The sequence below is a fragment of the Dromiciops gliroides genome, chromosome 2, assembly GCF_019393635.1.
Source record: "Dromiciops gliroides isolate mDroGli1 chromosome 2, mDroGli1.pri, whole genome shotgun sequence".
Taxonomy (NCBI): Eukaryota; Metazoa; Chordata; class Mammalia; order Microbiotheria; family Microbiotheriidae; genus Dromiciops; species Dromiciops gliroides.
The window spans coordinates 98321667-98346349 of NC_057862.1; the positions used below are offsets into that span (position 1 = coordinate 98321667).

Sequence of the window (24683 nt, forward strand, 5' to 3'; positions counted from 1 at the left end):
GTATAAAAGAAAAAATTATATTCACTATTACTAAAACCTTACAAAATTCTTTTCATTTTAATGGGATTTAACTTACTTGTTTCCTTAACTCTATGCAGCAACAATTAGTCTGTCCTATAAGAAAATATAAGAAACTATTAGCACATCAATAAAATGTGCTATAATGACAAAAATAAAAATACTCAACACAAACACATCTTCCACTTCAGCTATTTCTATATTAAAAGAAAAAAAAGTTGTGAGAGGTATTCAACTGAGTTTTACTAACAAACAATTCTAAAAGTGCAATTTTAAGTTTGGAGAAAATTACCTTTATTCAAAACACTTTTAGTTGTGATGTTCTTTGCCAGACCTTCCATCACTAGCTTATCAGCTATGTTAACAGTACCATTTTCAGAACGTTTTTCAACAGACACTGTATGGACATTCTTAGTGATTCCTTTTACTGAAACCATGACATTCTGGTTCAACATGAGTTTTTTTAGTTGCTCTATTACTAATGAAGACCATCCCCCATCCAATTCCATTATTCCTGGAAAAAAAATAGTTACAATAATTAGCTGAGAAAAATGACAGCATTCCTACAATCTCTTATTCTGTAAGGGATAATCTTAATTATAAAAGTCATGAAAGTTAGTAGTCTTAATCAGCTGATGAAGGTCAAAATAATTTTACATATTTTAGCTGGGTTTATAAAACTGCCTTTTCCTAGAAAAGAGAATTTTAATAATAAATCTGGCTTCTCTCAAAAAGAAAATAGTCTTTGTAGTATGAACCAGTATTATCCCATCTAGTTGTATCTATAACTGGGATATCAAAAAAATGGCCTTTATTTGTATATATTTTAAAAACCTTATTAGACTCATTAAAATGTTCATTGACAAGTCAATTATATTATTAAACAGAAGCAGGTAAATACAGTATGTAACATTAACACTTAGAAGGCTGTGAGGTTAGAAGAACATCAGTTCACGGTCGGGAGACATGTCAACAAGATGGGACAAACTTACAAAAAATTCACATTTGGAAAAGAACTATTAAAACTTTACCTTCAAATGAGCACCTAATTATTTGAAAAGGAAGTTCCAAGTAGCTGGTAGTGATTGGCTGAACCCGAGAAAAAGGTAAAGTTTCAATGTTTCCATAGTCAGCATAAAGTACTTTTACCTCAGATTCTGAGACTTTCAGGATGATAGCACGGTACCAATAATTGTCACCTAAAAGATGAGACCTCAAATAAGAAATTACATTTAATGTTCTCATCCCTTGAAAGTTGACCAGTAATAATTCTAAGTCACTCAAAAATTTTCAATCCACATATACGAAGAAAAGAGAAATGATACATATTTCTTTACTCTTAACCAGTCCTACTAAAACTGTTTCATCCTCTTTTGTTACCAAACTTAAAGCCTGCTATGGCAGAAAATGAGAAGTTGAGCCAATAGGCACACAAGACTATTTCCCTGTCCTAAAATCTGAGAGATTAGCCAATCTGTATGCTTTTTTCCCAAATATATCTAACTCAGAAGTTTAAAGATTAATCTTTCATTTTATTCCAGTTTGTTTATTTTCATTTCTTAAGAACAAATTTAAGTATAATAATTATGGGCTTCTATTGTTATCAAACCACTAGATTTTTTTAAAGTTAGCATTTTATACAGTAACTCAAAATATAGCCAACAAGCATCAGTTTAACTTAGAATGTACAAATCCACTTAGAAGCATCACTTTTTTTTTGCTTGCAGGGCAATGGGGGTTAAGTGACTTGCCCAGGGTCATACAGCTAGTAAATGTCAGGTGTCTGAGGCCAGATTTGAACTCAGGTCCTCCTGAATCCAGGGCCAATGCTTTATCCACTGTGCCACCTAGCTGCTCCTAGAAGCATCACTTTTGATATAAACCAACAACATCTGAGACACCCAACACATCTGCTTATGTAAATATGACTATTTGGATCTGCTTATATATCTCTACTCTTCTAATCTTTTTAAATAAAATCAACTACTCTCCACTGTATGCTGCATGGCATGGAATCTCTTTCATTATTCACATGCACACAACACTTTCATATATAAATAAGGCATTTCTCTAAGGGGCAGCTAGGTGGCGCAGTGGATAGAGCACTGGCCCTGGAGTCAGGAGTACCTGAGTTCAAATCTGGCCTCAGACACTTAACACATACTTACTAGCTGTGTGACCCTGGGCAAGTCACTTAACCCCAATGGCCTCACTTAAAAACAAAACAAAACAAAACATTTCTCACCAACCACAGGTAGGGCATGGACAAATTGTATTTCTAGAAGTGTTGATGGGTTTGTACAAATCAACGTATGTTCTTGCCCGATTTCCAATTGTGACTAAAGGCATAGGTTTCTGCAATAGCTAGATACAGAACTGACATATACGTTTTTCCACATGCTAGGACCACACCATGGCCTTGGCCTTGTTAACATTCTTCTAAACAGCCTAGCTATAAGTGAAGAGACAGAGCCCCTTACCTTTAGGAGCTTAGCACTTAATTCATTTTTAAGTTCTAGTTACCTATAAAAAGAAACATAGTTACTCCTTTAATGGAAAGATCCTTACTTGTGAATCTGGCACAGCACACATCTCCAATTCTTGGTTTAAAGAGTACTCTATTTTTCTGAGAGTTGCAATGTTCTGTTAATTTAACTGTCATCAAATTTAATTTTTCTTGGTCTGCTTAAAACATATAAAAATTTATTCTGTGAGCAGTTTTAGCTTACGTATACTACATTTTAATCAAAATTAATAGTAATAGCAAGTTAATCCATCTTTCAAGTGTATTTAGACAAATAGACATACACCTGTGTGTCTGTATGTTGTCCTTTGTAGTTTCTGATTTTTGTGGGGCAATGAGGGTTAAGTGACTTGCCCAGGGTCATACAGTTAGTAAGTGTCAAGTGTCTGCAGTTTTCAAAAAAAGATATTCATGCTTATTTTGGCTTCTGTTATTTGCAGGGTTGTCAGAATTCTTGATCCCTAGATTTTTGGGGACAGTTCTCTATACATAGTTAACTTCAATATTAGTTGAGAAGATGAAGTCATGTACAAAGCAGATTTTAGCTTTCATTGTGCTTCTAAACTTAAATTATTTTTTAAAAAAGACCTCTTTTAAGGTCTAATTTACACCATTTTAAAAGCAACTCCATCCAACATAGATTTGTCCAACTCCTGTTGATAATTTATTATCTCATATCCAAATACCAGAGTCTTCCAATTATAAATTTCTATGCAAAAAGTAGAAAGGTATGAGTAGTAATAAAATTATCATGGCTAAATTAGAAAACACTGGCTTGAAACACTTAGATGCAGTAAAACCTTGATTAATCAGAATTCTTAGGCAATGTCTTTTGATCAGAAAATCTTTTTCACTTCAACCCTCATTGCTGAAAATATTTTTGATATATGCGCCTTCCTTTCTTAACACACTGAACAAAATTTAAAGTTTCTTTGATGAATTGGGTTTTTTGAATATTATTACTATGCAATTATGATTATTATTACTATGCAATATCATAAATATACTACAAAGAAACAAGGTTGATGTGTTGACCCAGATACAGCCAGAAGAGTTTGTTTTGGTCTATTTTGAAAACTACATCACTGACAAGCAAATTACAGGTAAATTTCTCTCTTAAAAATCTAGGGCACAACAAAACTACAGTAAAGAATACAAAATAACTCAGATTTCACTAAATGGGTGTGCATATATATATATATATATATATATACACACACACACAGACACACAAACACACACGTGTGTGTTTACTATATATGTGTACATAAATATTACTTTAAGCAAACTTTCATAAATACTAGGCATTGAAATTTACTTTCTTACCTCTACTCTCAATTGGTAATGCATAAAATAAGCTTGGGCTTATTATTTCTAGTATACAAGCTGGTACAATTTCATCAACTGGGAATTCTATTGTCTTCCACTCCTCAGGAGAAGAGGTAGCTAAGAGGATACAAAATGTAGTTCTTATATTAAATCTATACAAAATGGGAAGAATGTGATTCATCAAGGTGCAGTTATTAAGTACTTAATGGCAAGCATTTTGGTAAATACTGAGAATACAAAGAAAAAAACTAAAACAGTCTCTGCCCTTATGGAGTTATTTTCTAATGAGACAGCATGTACTTTAAAAACTATATGGAGGGGACAGCTAGGTGGCACAGTAGATAAAGCACTGGCACTGGATTCAGGAGGACCTGAGTTCAAACCCAGCCTCAGACACTTGACACTTACTAGCTGTGTGACCCTGGGCAAGTAACTTAACCCTTACTGCCCTGCAAAAAAACCAAAACCAAACCAAACCAACAAAAAACCCCAACTATATGGAACACTATCTGCCTCTAGTTTGAGAGCTAACAGACTTAGTGAAGACTGAAGCATATTTTCTTTGCTTCCTTTGGGGGGAGGGGGAAGGAAATATGGCTAATGCTGGAATTTGTTTTGCTTGACTATACATATTTGTAATGGGTTTTATTTTTCTTTCCTTCTAAATAGTTGGAGAAGGGAGAGAAAAGAGAGAATTCAAAACTGAAAATAAAAGAAAATTGAATAAAAATAGTATATACAGAATAGGTACAAAGTTAACAGACAGGAAGGAAGACAATAACAAATAAGAGGGGCCAGAAAAGACTTTCTGCATAAAGTAGTATTTAGCTGAGTCTTGAAACAAGTAAGAGATTCTAAGAAGTGGAGGTAAGGAAAGAGAATTCAGAACATGGGCTTAGCTAGTGGGAAGGCATGGATATTGGAGACTGAGCATCCTGTGTGAGAAATAACAAGTAGGGCAGAATGGCTGGAATGTAGAATTTGTGGAAATGAACTAGTTTGAGTGGCTGGGGGCAGGAGGAGGGAAGGAAGGGATGAGTTCAGTTTGGGATATGTTCTTAGATCCTTACAGGACATCCAGTCAAAATATCCAATGGGGCCCTTCTCCTTGCCAAAGAAAACATCTCTGCGTGAAAAAGGGATTACATTCCATCCGATTTTCTCCAACAGATTGGCCCCCTCGATTAACCCCATTCTCTCACATATCTTTAATCTTTCTGTCTCCTGGCTGCTTCCCGATGATCTATAGACACACCCATGTCTCTCCTATCCTCCAAAAGCTCTTACTTGATTCATCCATCTTTAGTAGTTATCCTATATCTCTCCTCTTTTGTGGCTAAACTCCTTGACGAACCCACATACAATCAATGTCTCCATTTCCTTTCCTCTCATTCTCTTAACTCTTTGCAGTTTGGCTTCTGACATCATCCAACTGAAACTTTTCCCCCGCCAAAGTTAGCAAAGAATTATTAATTGTAAAATTTAATGCCTTTTCTCAATCTTTATTCTTGACCTCTCTGCAGCCTGTGACACTGTCAATCTCCTTCAATTACTTTATTTTTCCTAGGTTTTTGTGGCACTACACTCTTCTGATTCTCCTTTTGTCTGACATCTCCTTGTTCTTTCGCTTTATCTTTTTTTTCTTTTTCTTTATCTTTATCCAAGTAACAACCATTAATGTTCCCCAAGGTTATGTCTTAGGCTCTCTTCTCCCTCTATAGTATTTCACTCAGTGATCTCATCAGTTCCCATAATTTCAATCATCTCTATATAAAAATGATTCTCAGGTCTATTTCTCCAACCCTAACCTCTCCTGACCTTCAGTATCACATCTCCAATTGCACACTGGGTATCTCAAATTCGATGTCCAATAGACACCTTAAACTCAACATGTCCAAAACTGAAACTGAATATATTTTCCCCAGAAAGAGTTTATCCTAACTTTCCTATTACTGTCAAGGGTACCACTATCCTCGTGAACCCATCCTCAACTCCTTATTCTCTCATCCATCGTATCTAATGAGTTGCCAAGTCCTGTTGTTTTTAGCTCTGGAACAAGTCTCATATATACCCCCCTTTTTGTCTCTGACACTTCCACCAGCCTGAAGACCCTCATCATCTCATGTCTGGAATACTGCAATAGTCTTTGGGTTGGTTTCCCTGCCTCAAGTCTCTCCCCCTCCATGTGAACCTGCACTCAGGTGTCAAATGAATGTTCCTAAAACACAAATCTGGGACAGCTAGGTGGCGCAGTGGATAAAGCACCAGCCCTGAATTCAGGAGGAACTGAGTTCAAATCCAGCCTCAGAGACTTGACACTTACTAGCTGTGTGACCCTGGGCAAGTCACTTAACCACCACTGCCCTGCAAAAAAACAAACAAACAAACCACAAGTCTGACACTGTTCCCCCTCTGCCTCCACTCAATAAACGATGGTGGCTCTCTATTGCCTCTGGGAATAAATATAAAATCCTCTATTTGAATTCTAAAGCATGCCATAACTCAAGTTCTTCCCACCTTTAAAGTCTTCTTACAGGTTACTCCCATCCCTCTGGTATTATGTGATCTAATAATACTGGCCTCTTTGCTTTTCTTTGCATGTGACCCTCAATCCATCTTCCAACTCCAGGCATTTTCACTGGTTATCCCTCAAGCCTGGAATTTTCTGTTCATTTCTGCCTCCCTGGCTAAACTCTCACCTTAGAATAAGAACATTTTTCTAGTCCTTCTTGATCTTACTGCCTTTGTTCTGAGATCATCTCCAATATATTCTTTACATTTCCTGTTTATACATAGTTGTTTGCATGCTGCCTCCACCATTAGGCTGAGTTAGAGTTGCTTGAGAACAAGGGCTGGTTTTTTTTTTATCCTTTCTTTGTATCCCAGTTCTTAGCACAATGCCTGGCACATAGTAGGTGCTTAATCAATGCTTGCTGACTGTTTGGAGGGCTGGATACATAGATCTGGGATGATAATTGAACCTATGGGAGTTGATGAGATAATCAAATGAGAATATATAGACAAAGAGAAGAGGGCCTAGGACAGAGCCTTCAGTAAAGATCTATAGCTACTAAGTGTGACACTAGTAAAGATCTAGCAAGCAAGAAGAATGTAAGTGGTCAGACGGGCATAGGAAGAAAACTAAGAGAGATTAGTGTCACAAAAACCCAGAAAGGAGAAATGATTGACATTATAAAACACTGTCAAGAAGGATGAGATTTAGAAAAGGCCCTAAGATTTGGTAATTAAGAAGAGTTCATTGGTAATTCTGGAGAAAGCAGTTTGAGATGAATGGGAGATCAGAAGTTATAATGCAGTCAGTTTAGAAGTGAATGAGAAAAGTAGTGAGGAAACTCACTACTTCTAGTAGATGGCTTTTTAAAAGGTCAGCAGGAAAAATATATTAGATGATTATCTTGTGGGGATGGTAAAGTCTAGTAAGCATAAAAAATTATTATTCAAATACTATGAGAATCATACAGATTTTAGTCCATGATTCTGTCCCTTTTCCCCCAAACACTGCCAAGGGTACCACAATCTTCTTAGTCACCAGGCTTGACTCCTCAGTCTTTTTTTTGTTTTGTTTTGTTTTTTGATTTGGTGGGGCAATGAGGGTTAAGTGACTTGCCCAAGGTCATGCAGCTAGTGTCAAGTGTCCGAGGCTGGATTTGAACTTAAGTCCTCCTGAATCCAGGGCCGGTGCTTTATCCACTGTGCAATTAGCTGCCCCTTGGTTCCTCAGTCTTTCTCATCTTGTATATGCAATCAATTGCCGAATCTTCTTTTACCTTCAATGACATCACTCTGACATTGCCACCACCATAGTGCAGGTCCTCATGCCCTCATACCTAGATTATTTCAAGAGTCTTCTGGGTAGTCTCCCAGACTCAATTGGCACCCTACCTCCCACTCAGCTGTCAAATTGATCTTAAAGCACAGGTCTGACGATGTCATCCCCTTATTCAGTAAACTCTTGGCTCTCTAGTATACCTTTCCAGATCAAATATAAAATCTTCTATTTGCCTTTTAAAGCCCTTTAAAACTAAGTTGTAGAGGGGCAGCTAGGTGGCACAGTGGATAAAACACCGGCCCTGGATTCAGGAGGACCCGAGTTCAAATCTGACCTCAGACACTTGACACTTACTAGCTGTGTGACCCTGGGCAAGTCACTTAACCCTCATTGCCCTGCCCAAAAACAAACAAACCAAAAAAAACTAAGTTGTAGAGAAGATGCCAACCTGTATAAAGAGAGGAAATTTCCTTACTAAGGAGTTTCCTATATCAAGAACTGCATAAATAAATGTTAGCTATTATCATACCTGTTAGGAAAATTATATTAGAAATGTATATAATATTTTTGTTATTGTTGTTCAGTCATGTCCAACTCTTTATGACCCAATTTAGGGTTTTCTAAAGATACTGGAGTGATTTGCCACTTCCTTCTCCAGCTCATTTGACAGATGATAAAACAGAAGCAAAGAAGGTTTAACTAACTTGAGCAGGGTCGTGACTGGCCTAGGCAGCTATTACATGTCTGAGTACAGATCTGAACTCAGGTACTCCTGACTCCAGGCCCAGCACTCTATCCACTGTGTTACCTAGCTGCCCTGTATATAATATTAGTTTTCAACAAAGTGGCTTCTTATAGCATTTCAACAGTTAATAGATATTGACAAAACCACTGAGGCTTGGATCCAATATATAATTCATTTTCTGAAAGGTCATATACAAGATTTGAAACTCCATGAACATAGTACTTTATGTACACTATATACTCACCATATGTTCACTGAATTAAATTGCTATTGGAAAATTGTGCCAGCTTGAAAAAGAAATCCTAAAATCTTTATTTATAAGGGAATGTTTTATTACAACAAATTACATTTTTAAATGAAGTCTTACCTTGAAGCACATCAGGTTCAAATGGCAAGTCAATTTTACTAACAGATTTGTTATTTGGTATATCTTTACATGGTGGTTCATCTTTTAAAACCAAATGTTCATCAATAAGTATATCACTTATAATTTTTGGATAAGCAGTAGAAAGGTCAGTGAGTTCAACTCCAGCACCACTGTCTGTGAGATCTACTACTTTAGCCTGAAGTTTTATCCCTGCAACACACATCTGAAATCTTGCTGTGGCTTCTTTACTCCAATGCTTGTTTCTAGGCTTTATATCTGGAGAACAACAATTTCATTAACAGAATTTCCAGGAATAATTATCTTGTTGCTCACTTAGGCTAACAATTTTCAATCAATTATGCCTTTTATCCCTAAGCATAAAGGCTATATTTGCAAATCCCACTTTTAAAATAAAATAAATTTATAAAACAAAAAAAATAGAATTGTGCTTTAGGACCTTTCCAATTATACACCTTACCTAAATTCCTTTCAGAAATTAAAAACATTATTTAGTAACATTAAGTCATGGTGGCACATGTAAGACTCAAAAAGCTTTAAAATTATTCTAGCAACAACTGTCAAAAGCCACTTTCTAATTTCAATGGTTAAGTTTACCTTTATTTGATCTTCTTCCCAAATAATTTAAAATTACTCAACTTATTCAAAATTGCTTTTCATAGGAACTGGTATGACTATTTGGGCCAGTGTTTAAAACACATATTTCTCAAGATTTCATAATAGGAAGTAGTATCTTCCATTGTAATGGAAGCATCTGAACACAACAAAAAATTTAATGTGATGCCTTTACATTTAATATTGTTTAATAATCAGAGCTTTCTAAGTATTTTTACTATTAAAATAATTTTATATTCCCCAACATACCTACTAGCCAGCATCGGATTCCTTGAAATGGAAGTTTTAAGAACTTGGATGACATCTTTCTAAGTTTATCTGTAGTAACCTCTTCAATGTTTCCATAATCCACAAAGTGCACTTTAACAGTTGCACTTGGTAATATCTCTTTTACTAAAGCACGATACCAGTTACCATCACCTAGATTTTACATAAAGAATTTGAGTACATCTATGACAAAATACTTTTTTTTCTTCAACATGCTACATATTGACAATAGTATGCAAGTTAACGTTTTGTGTTAAGTAAACTGTAGTTATTTGCTATCTTTCATTGCTATTGGACTAAATCATTTGTGGTTGTTCAGTTGTTTTTCAGTCATGTCCAACTACTTGTGACCCAATTTGGAGTTTTTTTGGCAGAGATCCTAGAGTACTTTCCCTCTCCAGCTCATTTTACATATGAGAAAACTGAGACAAACAGGGTTAAAGAGACTTGCCCAGGGTCCCACAGCAGGCAAGCATCCGAGACCAGATTTGAATTCAGGAAGATAAGTCTTCTTAACTTCAAAGCCTGTGTTCCATCCCCTATTCCACCTAGCTGTCCTTTTAGATAGTCCCTTAGTTCTACTCTCTTAGGGGAGTATCAGCTATTCTGGGAAGGCATTTTTACATAAGATAAAGGTTATATACACAATCCACCTATTAAATAAATGTTAAGCTGTAGCTAAGATTTTTAAGTTTGAAAAAAAAAAGATAATTAATTTGCAATAATTTACCTTTATTACTTTTAATCTCAGGTCTTATTTTATGTGACATAAATAATAAAATGACAGTAGCAAATAATAGCAAGCAAATTCATTCCTAAATTCAAATTTCATTTGGGACATTTTCAAAACAACATTTATAATAGACGATAACAATCCTTTAAATTGCAAAAAAATGAATTTGGCTAGTCTTTCAACTAAAATTTACCCCTATGTTAGACAAGGGCTCTTAACCTTATATCCATTAAGTTAATATTTTAATAACTATTTATATATAAATGGTCTGTCATCTTACATATTTCACTTTATGTATTTAAAATCATTATTCTGAGAAGGGGTCCATACATTTCACCAGATGGACAAATGTGTTTAAAGCACAAAAAAGATAAAGATCAACTTAGTTTAAGCAGAAGTTCACACATATTAACACATGTTCCAGAATGAAAAAACATTTAAATAATCTTTTAAAAATTTATCTGACAAAAGGAAGTGTTATATAAAGATTCTCAGAAGAATGAAGAGAAAATCCATGTCAAAAGGAAAGCTCAATTTAAGGACTAAAAAGAAAGGATACTTTTAGTAAAAAGGCAAAAAAAGTACAAAGAACAGAGATTCTAATGAAGTCAATAATATATCATGGGTATTTTACCTGTAAAATAAGCACAACAAGGCTCTCCAATTTCAGGTTTAAAATCATTGGACATTTTTTGTTGGCAGAATTCTGCTAGAGACCTATTCACTTCATTTAACCTATTTAAAGCTGAAAACACAAAATGGAAAAAACGCAGTCCTGAATAATATTTTACTATATGAGCAGAGATAAAAAAATTTTAATTAGGAAAAATGTTATTTTAAAAGAAAAAAGTAAAATGAAATCACAGTACTTTTAGAGATCCTAAGGTCATATAAGTATTAAGTTAACTGTATTTAGTAACAGTAGCAATAATAATATACCTTATTATAAAATAACCAAACGCTTACAGATTGAGGAAACTCTTATTCTACATTTAAATGTTTTCAGAGAAACATTTCCACAATCTTCCTAAATAATCCATGACAGTGATATTCTTACATCAAAAAACATTGTTATTCAGACAAATTTAAGTAGAGTTCCATAACCAACAATAGACGATTCAAATATTTTAGTCTGTCATATGATATTATTGACTTTACATGACCATAAAGGTGCTAACTCTGAATTTTTTAAAGTTCTATGGGTAAAAAATTTCTAATACATCAAAATGCCATTTATTGTGCATGAGACACAATTCTAACTCCTTACCATGGGCTTAAGTCTTTCCCTCCATAGTCCTCAAGCCAATCTGTCTTTCTAGATTCATCACTGACTACTAATCTGTTCAAACTCCCTTGTCCAACCAAACTGGTCTCATGAAATAATCTGTGCCTCTGTCAACATGAGTATTTCTTTCAGTGACACAGACTATAACCCATCCATGCCTGCTGAACTCATATTTCATTTGTACATGTCTACCTATAAATATACCATAGGAAGTTTACCCAAAATGTTGGTGATATTCACCATGTTCTCTTGATAAAGTGAGAGTAATAGAGGAGTAGGAAAGCTGCCTTGGTCTTGCCACATGTTGTTGTTCAGTCATGTCTAACTCTTCATAACCTCATTTGGGGTTTTCTTGGCAAAGATACTGGATTGGTTTATCATTTTCTTATCCACCTCCATTTTACAGATGGGGAACTGAGGCAAAAAGGGTTAAATGACTTGACAGTGTCACAGAGCTATTAAGTGTGTCTTCCTGACTTCAGGCCCACACTCTATCCACTGTTCCACCTGGGTTGCCATATGACCAATCACTTAAAAATATCTTGCCCCTTCTTGTCCCATTAATTTTCCATAAGATGTTTCTCTACCTGGAAAGAATTTTCCCTTTTTTCTCCTTGTATGGGAATCTAGCCCAGTTCAAGTATCTTCTATCCAACTAGAACTGTCCAGCAAACAGTGATAAATGTGGGATTAGAATGGATAACATCCTTCTACATGTTTTTTATCCTGAAATCCAGACCCCTGAAAACCTTGATAATTTAACTGATAGAATCCCACTATGACCTCATTTTCCTTCAAGAAACTATTAATTTGGGGAGCAGTTAGGTGGCACAGTAGATAAAGCACTGGCCCTGGATTCAGGAGGACCTGAGTTCAAATTCAACCTCGGAGACTTGACACTTACTAGCTGTGTGACTCTGGGCAAGTCACTTAACCCTCACTACCCCACAAAAAAAACCCCCAAACCAAACCAAACCGAACCAAACAAACCAACCCCACAAGAAACTATTAACTTGAGACCAGCCAGGTACAATTTTGTGGCACTGCTTAGGAACCCACAAGACCTGGGTTCTATTCTTGTTAGCTCTATGCCTTTGGGCAAGCTACTTCAGAAACTCCATGGTGCTCAGTTTCCATAGCCATAAAATGAAAAGGCTAATTTACTGTATGATCTCCCAAGTGTCTCTTATGGGTTCAGTCATAAAATCTAAGTTTATTTTATTAAATCAACATTTAAGAAAGAATTAATCAAGAACCCAGGTTATATGGGGATTGATCTCTGCTGATGATTCCTTTTTTTAAACTTAAGGAGAATATTTAATATTTTTTCCTTTGTAAAATGTAAGCTTATTACTTAAAATTTGCTCAAAATTTAGAAATTTTTGGAAAAACAAATAGTGGTTTAATAATACAAGTGATATAAAACCAAACTGGGTTGTTTAGGTATTTCTTACAAGTATAACTCCAATGGCTTATGGTTTAGAGGTGCTCATGAAGTGTTAAAAAACAAAACAAAGCAAAAAACATGCCAACATAGAAAGGACAGAACACTGGCCTTATAAATAGAGATACTTGAGTTTAAAACCTCCCCTGTTGGGGCAGCTAGGTGGCGCAGTGGATAAAGCACTGGCCCTGGATTCCGGAGGATCTGAATTCAAATCCGGCCTCAGACGCTTGAAACTTACTAGCTGTGTGACCCTGGGTAAATCACTTAATCCTCATTGCCCTGCAAAAAAAAAAAAAAAAGAAACAAAAACAACCAAAAAGCAAAAAACCTCCCCTCTTTATTTTCTAGTTCTATGTGACCATGGAAACATTACTTACCCTCACTAAGCTTCAGTCTATTCATATATAAGATGGAGAAAATAATCATTGTGAGGCTCAAGAAAGAAGGCATATTAAAGCACTTTGCAATCCTTAAAATGCTACATAAATGTAGGTTAATACCATCATACTAAGCAGGAAAGGCTTCAGAAGCATGGTCCCTGAGAGACATTATACCTGCGAGACATTATATTTACTACCTAAAGATCAGCCTAACAGACAGGCTCACCATCACAAGTCTCATGACAAACCATGAAACAAACAAAAATACCAAATGGCTTTCAGTTTGTACAGAGTGATGTTGGGATAGTTTGGAAAATGGGGCAAAAGGCACTAAGACTCAGTTTTTAGCCTGCCTATAAATGTTAATTTAAATTGATACACTAAATAAGAGACCATCTTCTAATGACTGTGAGTTGAACTAATACTATAGGAACTGAATCATGTCAATATTGACATGTTTACTACAAACCATATCAAAAGATATAAGAAAGATGCAAGTACATGGAACTATGGTTCATAAGCTTTCCTTGGAGAAGCAAATTAAGAGTCTGTAAAAACTGGTTTCAACAAGAGTCCAAACTTTTAAGATCACAATGAAGATAACTGCAGTTTATATCCCAACATTTGCTGTAAAGGATTTTGAGGGTAGAAAATTCAGAGTTTGAGAAGATTCTCAACTAATTTAACTATAAACTAATTTAACCTATAACTTAGTGCTCTGGGCAGGGGAAGACAGTAAAAAAAAAAAGTAAATAAGATTCAGAATTATAATACTTAAGAGGCCAAACAAAGGCTTGTAAACTGCACAAAAGCTCCATACCTATATATCCAGAAAACTTTCATCAAAAAGAGAAATGGAAAGTTCTGGAAATGGTAAGTTGTGAATATCACAAAAATAAAACTGATAAGAAATGACTAGTTATCACAGAATTCAGTATTAAAAAAGGGACCTTAGAGGCTATTATATAGTTCAACATGTAGCAAAATAAAAACCCAAATCACTCAATGATTATTTAGAAGTGAAACATGAAGTTTCCACCAACATGAAAAATGGAAAAATTCTGTCAATGTTTCTATTGCAAGCTATTTTATGTATGTGAATGGAACACATTTGGGTTCGTCTCCATGCCCAATATGCCAAAGAAGTGACAGGAAGAGAAACTGTAAGATACCAAGTATATACAAAGGGAACAAAAGATGATTCTGAGGGCACTGACAGATCAATTTTTCAGACCTCTGAAGAGAGAGAGTAAGATATCAGATGATCAGGAAAAATTAAAAGATATTACTACTGAAAAAAGGCAACCAAGAAAATCAATAACTACTAAGCCATATGTCTATTTTCTCATATCTAGAAATTCTTTAAGTACTATTTACTCACATAATTGAGAGTCTTAATAAAATTAAGAAGGAAACAGGCTTTTGCTTAGCACACATCTTCATAGCTAACATACCTGACTAAAAAGTTGAGAGAATATAAGATCCAGCCTTGGTTTATTGTTATTTTTTACTATAAAATATATATTTGACTCAGAGCAAAATTCAGCATTAAAGACTTTCCTAACAAAGCATCTTCCATGACTATGTTAATATTGTAGAAGATTCCCTAATAGACATAACAATCCTCTGGTTATCAATCTCAAGTAAAACATGTAATAGGGAAATACATGCTTGCCAAAAGGACTGCCTATGTCATGAAGGAGATCCAGTGCATAGAAAATATGGAAGAGGGCTTTTCTATAGATGATCTGGTCTTTCAGATTGCATTAGGCCCTGAAATATGTACGGAGCTTCCTTACCATTTAAAAGTATGGTCTAAAAAGCCATGCAGAAAAAATAAGCTCAAGACTACTCGACTAGACTATTATATGTAGTTATATAAGATGTCCATTAAGTAAAACAGAAAAGAAAAAACAAAAAGGCAATTTTGTTACTTATTAAATTTAATATATAATTAAAAAACAATCAATGAAATTTGTTTCATATATGTATATACATACATTTCTGTTTATCTTAGTGTTTGAATGTATTTTAAAAAATATTTTTTTGTTGTTAATTGTTTTTTTTTTCTTTTGTGGGGCAATGAGGGTTAAGTGATTTGCCCAGGGTCAAACAGCCAGTAAATGCCAAGTGTCTGAGGTTGGATTTGAACTCAGGTCCTTCTGAATCCAAGGCCGGTGCTTTATCCACTGCACCACTTAGCTGCCCCCTAAAAAAAATTTTAAGAGGCAAGGAGCTACAGACAAAGAATGTTACATACACTGTTGATAAGGATATGATTCTACAGTGTAAGAATCAAAGGCAACAAAACTGTTTTTAAAAGTCCACTGAGATGTTACATTAGTACATGAATCTTGGACAGATATTCTAGCTGGATAATAATCTGGGTGTGAAACTGAATAGGGGTTAGAGATCAGGATGAATCCTGCTTTAGAAACTACATAGTACTTTCAATGATAATAAGGAATTATGTCAAACAAAAACCTATGAACACCAATATTTTTCTGGTGCTGTGATTTCAAATTATGCAGCATTATAATCTGCAAAGAATGAAATGACAGGCTGCAAAATAATGGTGTTTTTAGCATATAAATTATGAATTTATGCACAGGAAGAGAAAAAAATCATTAATATATGTGATAAGAAAAGTAGGTGGTTTGGTTATTATGTATTAAGAGCAAGGAATCACAAGGGCAACCCACAGGATACACTGGTACCTAAATGATGTTAAAAATGAACAAATGTTTCTATCACATTGGGGAGATCCTCTGGAGGACTTGTGAGAGGACCTGGATGGGTTATGATTAGCACTACAGGAAGGAACACCTACATAAGTGAAAGGACAGAATCATTAACATAGGAAGTATGAAAGTCAAGTTATTTGAAGTAAATTACCTCTTAAAAACAGAAAGATAACTTACTTCTTTCCTTTAAAGAGATGAATGTTTATATTGTGTCAAAAACTAACACATTAATAAAATGAAGATTATATAAAGATAAATTGGTATAGAACTATAAGTAACTTACCATCATCTTTAAGTATATGACAATAGAATTCTCCAGGATTATATAACATACAAACCATAACATTTACAGTCTCATTAATAGCTAGTTCAACCCAAGTCCATTCAAATTTGTCTTCTATTTCTTCTGCAGTTAGGGGAGCTATGAAGACAAAAAGAAAACTGCATTAGAATATCGAAAGAAAAAATCCCCAATACACAGTATTTTATATGTTTATGAATCTGTCTTTTATTTTAATGTTATGGTTATTTGTACATACATTTTTCTCTTTTTCTAGGACTTTAAGCTCTTGAAGGTAAGGATTATTTTAACAGTTATTTTTATATATCCCTTATCACCTGGCATGCCTTACACATGGATGCTGTTGAGAATCAGAGACCGAGTTTATGATTTTGTATGTTGGGGTGAGAAGGAGCAAAGAAAGAAGATAAGAACAACAGTGAGAACAGGAGGAAGAGTAATAAACTATGGAAGTCAAAGAGGTTCTCCTTTATCAGAGGTCTTGGAAGAAAGGCTGGATGGCCTGCTCCTAACAAGGCTAATCAGACTGTATAAGTAGCTTGGTAAGGTAAGACATGAAATCAGAGAAACCTAGGTTAAAATTCCACTTCAGGCACTAGCTATGTACTTATTTAACATCTATGGCATCAGTTTCCTCATGTGCAAAATGAGCATCATTTAACTCAATGATTTCTAAAGCCCTTTTCTGCTCTAAATTTATGATTTTGTGATCATAAATTACTTTCCCATGAATATACTACAGACCTCAAATGTATTACCTTTAATAGCTAACATTTCTATAGCATGTTAAGATTTACATATGTTGTTTGATTTGAGCCTCAAAACTGTAAAAGAAAGTGCTTTTATCATTCCTACTTCACAAATTAGGAAACTGGGACTGAGGGGTTAAATGATTTACCCATGATCACTCAGTTAATCAAGTGTCTAGCAGGACTCACACTCCTGGGTTCCTGACTTAAAGCTCAGGATTCTGTCCAATATGTCACATTGTCTATTTCTGATGGATTATCAATTAGCTGTTGTTTTGTTGAGTCACTTCAGTTCTGTCCAACTCTCTGTAACCCTATTTGGGGTTTTCTTGGCAAAAATACTGGAGTAGTTTGCCACTTTCTTCTCCAACTCATTTTTACAGAGTAGAACTGAGGCAAACAGGGTTAAGTGACTTGCCCAGGGTCACACAGCTAGTAACTATCTGAGGGTGGATTTGAACTCAGGTTCTCCTGAGTCCAGGACCTGTGCTCTATCCATTGTGCCACCTAGCTATCTCAGTTGGATGTTACCTTTAACATTAAGCCCTTAGTCTCCTAATGGTAACTGGATCTGTCAACAAAATGTTTTCCTATCCATTCCTTTACTGCACTTCAAAACCCACATCACCTCCTCCCACTCTTTAACAAGTCAGTCTTTCAGAGCCAGCCCCTTGACAAGTGCTCTTGATCTCAATTCCCTTCCTTCTTCAGACTGCTCCCTCCACCACTCCCTTCTTGTTTTTTAAATGTCAGTCTCTCTCATTTCTATGGAAATAACTCTTAGATCCATATATTCAGCCTCAGCCTCAGCCTCAGTCCTGTGCATTAGATATTTCAAATTAGATGACCTATGTATATCTCAAATTCAATAACTTAGCCATCTTGGAACTTAATTATTTCTGTCAAAAGCACTACCATTCTTCCAATTATCCAGATTTGCAACGCTGGCATTATGCTCAAGTGTATCTCACCCCATATTCTCAAATGCTTGCCAAACCTTATTTCTATGCCCCAATCCCAGCATCATCTTTACCTGAACCCTTCTCATTATTCATACAACCAGCACCATAGTTTAAACCTGCATTACCTACTGTCTGAACTATTATAAAAGCTTCCTAACTGGCCTCTCTGACTCAAATCTCTCCACCTTCCAATCCATTTTTAAAAATTTTATTTTTCTCCAATAATTCTATTTTGTTTTAACGTCTAAAGTCTGTCCTTTCTACCTTCCCCCATCCTCCACTTAAAAACATCTTAAAAATATATAGTCACACAAAACAAATTTCTGCATTTGTTATGTCCAAAATTAAACAGAAAAATAAAGAGAAAGGAAATATGCTTCAATTTGTATTCTCAGCCTATAGGCTATGTGGAGATAGGTATCATGTTTCATCATGTCATTTGAAATTATGGTTGATCATTATGATCTTTTAAAGTTGATTTTCTTTATAATACTGTTATTACTATAAAAACTGTTCTCCTGGTTCTGCTTACTTCACTATATATCACTTAACACAACTCTTCCTAGGGTTTTTCCAAAGTAATTTTCCTTAGGGGTTAGACCATGTCACTACCCTGCTCTAACTCCAGCAGCTCCCTAATGAAGAACTGGTTGTAATGTACATAATTCATGTAACATATCATGCAATTAATATTAGTATCAACTATATAAACTCCTGTTGTATTTAAGGCCATAAAAACTTGGCCTCATCCTGCCCATTTCAGTTTTATTATACATTACTCTTTTCTTGTTGTCCTCATCACTAGCTGTACCCCATGCCTACAATACTTCTCTTGTTGCCTTAACCCGGCACAATCTGTTGTATCTGTTGAATCTGTGATCCTCAGATCAAGCACCACCTTCTTTATAAAATCTTTCTTGATGGGGGGCAGCTAGGTGGTACAGTGGATAAAGCATTGGCCCTGGATTCAGGAGGGCATGTGTTCAAATTTGGCCTCGGACACTTGACACTTACTAGCTATGCGACCCTGGGCAATTGACTTAACCCTCACTGTCCCCGCAAAAGCAAAGCAAAGCAAAGCAAAAAAAAAAAAAACCCCTTTCCTGATCTCTGCAGCTACTAGTGTTCTCCCAAAATTACCTTTTGCTTACTTTGTATTAATCCTGTCTCTATTTATAAATGTTCTTGTCTCTCCCAATAGAATATAAGCTCCTTGAGAACAAGGACTGGACCACTTTTGCTTGGTATCCCCAATGCTAGGCAAATAAGTGCTTCCCTACTATCTTGATATTTAAATGAACCCTATCATTTCTCTTCTTATCACAGTCTACCTATACTGTGAATGAACCAAGTTATCAGTCATATGTTGAGTTTTATGCATGATTTTGTTAGACCATTTCCCATTTAGTACTCTACTATATACACTACTAGAGTTGCTAATCAAACATTTACTTACCACTAATTTCTCTCAAGTCACTGGATGCATCTGTTGTCAATATCTTGCCTTCTCCTACAGCAAAGCCGGCTTCGATGAGGATTTTAGAAACATTGACACTGGGTTTTACCGACTTATCTATGAGCTCCACGACAGAACTATTTTCCTTCTTGTCTACAACTTTCACTGTAATCATCTTATTTCGTATTAATTTTTTCATGAGACAAATTGCCTCTGGAGACCAGACTCCTGATGATGGCTTTACTCCTTAAAATAGTATTTTAAAAACATTACTTATGTTTCTCAAAGCAATAATTCAACAACTAATAGAGGCATAGAGCCAAAATAAAACAAAATACTAAACAATGAGTAAAACACTTTCATGGAAATTATAGTATGAATTCCCAATTATTTAAGTCACCTTCTTCTAAGTTATGAGGAAAATTCATCCCGTTATTGAAATTATTATAGTATAAATCTCACATTCTTTTTATACCACCCTCTTCTAATCTTTTCAACTTCCAAGAAAAAGCAATACCCTTTTCATTCTAACTCTAGCACCTTTACTTTGGACATTAATCTGTAAATAGCTGTATGCTAATTTTAAAAATTCTGAACCCTAAAATGTTATAAAAATGTTAGCTATTATTATTATAACTACTTCATACCTGCCAAGATACACTTTATGGCCTGCATTGGCAATTCCAATAATCTTGGTGCCATGGGACAAAGTCTATTTAATTTAAGAATTTCGAAATTTCCATAATCTACATAGCCAACTAAAGCAGACTCTTCAGAAGCATAAGCCAGAACTGAGGCACGGTACCATTGATTATCCTCTGAAAAATACAGACATATGTAAGTTAGAACCAAAATGCTTTTCTAACAATTATATTAACACATCTATTTAATATTAAATCTATTTTAAGCAATCTGGAATCTGTTTTCAACAACAGTAGCACATTTCTTCTTTAGCCACCACTTCCTAAAATGTAGTTGCCAAGACATCATGAACATCTTTCATTTAAGAAGATATTTGAACTGTTAGCTTTTTTTTTTTGGGGGCAGGGCAATGGGGCTTAAGTGACTTGCCCAAGGTCACACAGCTAGTAAGTGTCAAGTGTCTGAGGCCGGATTTGAACTCAGGAACTCCTGAATCCAGGGCCGGTGCTTTATCCACTGCGCCACCTAGCCGCTCCTTGTTAACTGTTATATAAAGAAACAATTCCTTACTATGTACTCACAATGTGCCCAATACAACCTCATTTTGGTGGTAACTATTATTAATTATGTCACAAAAATAAAGAACTCTGCAATAGAAAAATTACACGTCTTCCTCTATCCAAATCTCCACAAAAAAAAAGGCTCAAAGATTTCATTCTGATTCCCAAGGCCATCATTCAATTGCTTTGCTCCTGGCATTCTCTCTGACCATTCTCTGTGCCTGGATCTCTCCTTCCTCACCTCCATTTTTACCTCAGGTCTCTAGCTCAACTCCCACTTTCAGCGAGAAGCCTCTACCACAGAGCCTTCCCTCCAAGATAGTGCCCAAACTAGCCTATATATGTCTTCGTTTGTACATGGTTGGTTGTTTGTTGTCTCCTACATCAGGGCGTGAGCTCCTTGGGAGCAAGGGCTGGTTTTTAGCCTTTGTATCCCCAGTGTTTAGCACAGTGCCAGATACAGAGTATTAATGATGGCTGATGACCTGACTTCAGAAAGGTTAAAAATAAAAATGGCGTGTGTGTGTGTGTGTGTGTGTACACGAGTTTCCAGGGCGGCCTGAGGGTCCACTGTTAGATGAAACTGTTGTAAGGAAACTTCTTTTACCAGTTCAGGTGCAAAACCAGTGTTGTGGAGTTGCCCGGATCAACCACAGTTTGAAGGACTTGTCTACAGTTATAGCTAGTCAGAGCAAGGCAAGGCTTGGGATAAAAGTTTTTCTAACTTTTTTTTTTTCAGGGCAATGAGGATTAAGTGACTTGCCCAGGGTCACATAGCTAGTAAGTATCAAGTGTCTGAGGCCACTTTTGAACTCAGGTCCTTCTGAATCCAGGGCTGGTAGTTTATCCACTGTGCCACCTAGCTGCCCCAAGTTTTCCTAACTTTGAGGCCAATTTTCTATACAGTAAACTTCAATGCTTCTATAGTACTGAAAAGACTACAGTTAGTAACTCACTTTTTGGACATCTCAGCAAAGTTCATAATTCTATAAACATTCAACTTTACTTCATACAAAGACTGATTACTTTTTAAAATTTAAATTTTTTTTCACTTTTCTCAATTATATATAAAATAGTTTTTAATGTTTGGTTTTTTAAAAATTTTGAGTTCCAAATTCTCTCCTCCTCCTTCACACCTCTTCTTGAGAAGGCAAGCAATTTGATATATCTATATCATGTGTAGTAATGCAAAATATTTCTATATAAATCATGTTACAATAGAAATCTGACTAAAAAATTCAAAGAATAATCCAGAAAATAAAAAAATATGCTTTGATCTGCATTTAGACTCCATCAATTCTTTCTTGGGAGGTGAATAACATCTTTCATCATACGTCTTGGATCATTTATAGCTGAGAATAATTATGTCATACAATATTGCCATTACTGTGTACAATGTACTCCTGGTTCTGTTCACTTCACTCTGCATTGATTTGTAGGAGTCTTCTCAGGTTTTTCTGAAAACATCCTGCTCATCATTTTTTATAGCATGATAATATTCTGTCACAATTAAATACCACAACTTGTTCAGCCATCCCACAACAGATGGGCATCTTCTTAATTTCTAATTCTTTGCAACAACAAAATGAGCTGCTATAAATATTTAGTACACTGTAGGTCCTTTTCCTTTCATCTCTTTGGGATTTCTAATACTAGTGGTATTGCAGGGTCAGTGTATATGAAGAGTTTTATAGCCCTTTGACCACAGTTCCAAATTTTTCTCCAGAATAGTTGGTCCAGTTCACAGCTTAACCAACAGTTTCATTAATATATCTATTTTTTCACATCCCCTCCAGCATTTGCTACTTTCCTTTTCTGTCATATTAGCTAACCTGATAGGTATGAGGTAGTAGTACCTCAGAGTTATTTTAATTTGCATTTCTCTAACCAATAGTGATTTAGAGTATTTTTTCATGTGGCTATAACTAGCTTTGATTTGTCTGTAAACTGCTTGTTTATATCTTTTGACAATTTATTAATTGGGGAACGACTCATAAAGTAGACTCAGTTCTCTATATATTTGAGAAATGAGGCCTTTATCAGAGAAATTTGTTATAAAAATACCCCCACCCCCAGTTTTCTGCTTTCCCTTCTAATCTTTTTTGTTTGTTTTGAATAGAATTTTATTTTCTAAAATATATGTAAAAACAAAATTTTAACATCAATTTTTAAAAAACTTTGTGTTCCAATTTCTCTTCCCCCCTCCATTTCCACCCCCCACCCACAAGAACTCAAGCAATTCAAAGTAAGTTATACATGAGTTGTCATGGAAAAATTCCCATATTAGCTAGTTGTGAGAGAAAACAGTCAAAAAAACCAAAACTTCAGATTAAGGAATTGTCAAAGAGGAAAAGAAAAAAAAATTTTAAATGGGTTTCCATCTGTTTTCAGATACTATCAGTTCTTTCTCTGCAGATGGGCTGCAATCTTCATGAGTCCTTCAGAAGTTCATGTAGGTCTTTCCAGGTTTTTCTGATAGTACCCTGTTCATCATAACCTGTATATAATACCTTAAGCTTGACAGAGTTTTCTTCATAAAAGCCCAACAAAGTAGGTACCATATGTTTTGCCATTATAATCAGTCATCATAACTATTTCCCTCCATCCCACTCCCTTCCCATGACATTTACTCTATCTTCTTTTTACCTATTCCTCCTCAAAAGTGTTTTACTTCTGACTATCCTCTCCCTTGCTCTGCACCCTCTTTTTTCACCTTTCCTTCCTTATCCTCTTCCCCTCCTACTTTCCTGCAGAGTTAAATAGATTACTCCTCCCAATTGGGTATGAAATCTATTCCCTCCATGAGCCCGCTCCAATGTGATCAGGGTCCCTGAGCTAATTCTGTGTTCTAATTTTTTCTTCATCCCTCCTCAACCCTCCCTATGAGATCAGCAATTCAATATGTCATACTGGTGCAGTAATGCAGAACATCTTCATCTTCTTTGAAAGTGTTTTGCTTTTTACTGCTCTCTCCCCAAATCTGCCCTTTCTTCCTTCCCTTCTCCCCCCTCCCCCTTTTCTCCCTACCCTCCCTCACGGCAAAAATGTATTACTATACCTACTCGAGTATGTATGTTAGTCCTTCTTTGAGCCAATTCTGATATTAAGGTTCACTCACTCCCCAACTCCTTCCCCCTCTTCTACTCTCTTCCATAAGCGTTTTTCTTGTTTCCTTCATGTGAACTACCTCTCCCCAGACCATCACTTCCCTTCTCCCTCCCCCAGTTTGTTCCTCCTATACTTCAACCCTATTTTAATGATGTCATCACCTAACTAGGTGGCACAGTGGACAAGGCACCAGCCCTGGACCCAGGAGGTCCCAAGCCCAAATCCAGTCCCAGACATAAGACACCCCACCCTGTCTGCCCCACAAAGAACAAAACATAAATGCTTTACAGATATCATCCCTCCATATTCAGTTCAGAACTGTGTCTTCTCTAAGTTTCTTACTGAGATAGTTCTTATGATTTCAAAGTATTATCTTCCCACGTAGCAATGTAAACAGTTTGATCTTTTAATATCCCTCATGAAGTCTTTTTCCTGTTTATCTTTTTATGTTTCTCCAGGGTCTTGTATTTGAAAGTCAAATTTTCTATTCAGTTCAGGTCTTTTCATCACAAATGCTTGAAAGACCTCTTTCTCATTGAAATCCCATTTTTGCCTCTGAAAGATTATACTCAGTTTTGCTGGGTACATGATTTTTGGCTGTAGTCCCAGTTCCTTTGCCCTCTGGAATATCATATTCCATGCC

The 24683-nt window shown here is 35.6% G+C and overlaps 1 protein-coding gene across 1 annotated transcript in view; it reads right to left on the bottom strand.

Moving 5' to 3' along the window:
- The window catches only part of TDRD1 (tudor domain containing 1), a 49179-nt gene that overhangs the window by 135 nt on the left and 24361 nt on the right, over positions 1–24683 (bottom strand). The window contains exons 13-23 of the mRNA XM_043987801.1: positions 20378–20548; positions 19731–19976; positions 16546–16683; positions 11041–11151; positions 9656–9826; positions 8774–9049; positions 3869–3988; positions 2587–2703; positions 1050–1217; positions 311–532; positions 77–114 (exon numbers count right to left, since the gene is read on the bottom strand). Of these exons, the coding sequence (XP_043843736.1) occupies positions 77–114; positions 311–532; positions 1050–1217; positions 2587–2703; positions 3869–3988; positions 8774–9049; positions 9656–9826; positions 11041–11151; positions 16546–16683; positions 19731–19976; positions 20378–20548 (1778 nt within the window). The remainder of the gene's footprint in view (positions 1–76; positions 115–310; positions 533–1049; positions 1218–2586; positions 2704–3868; positions 3989–8773; positions 9050–9655; positions 9827–11040; positions 11152–16545; positions 16684–19730; positions 19977–20377; positions 20549–24683) is intronic.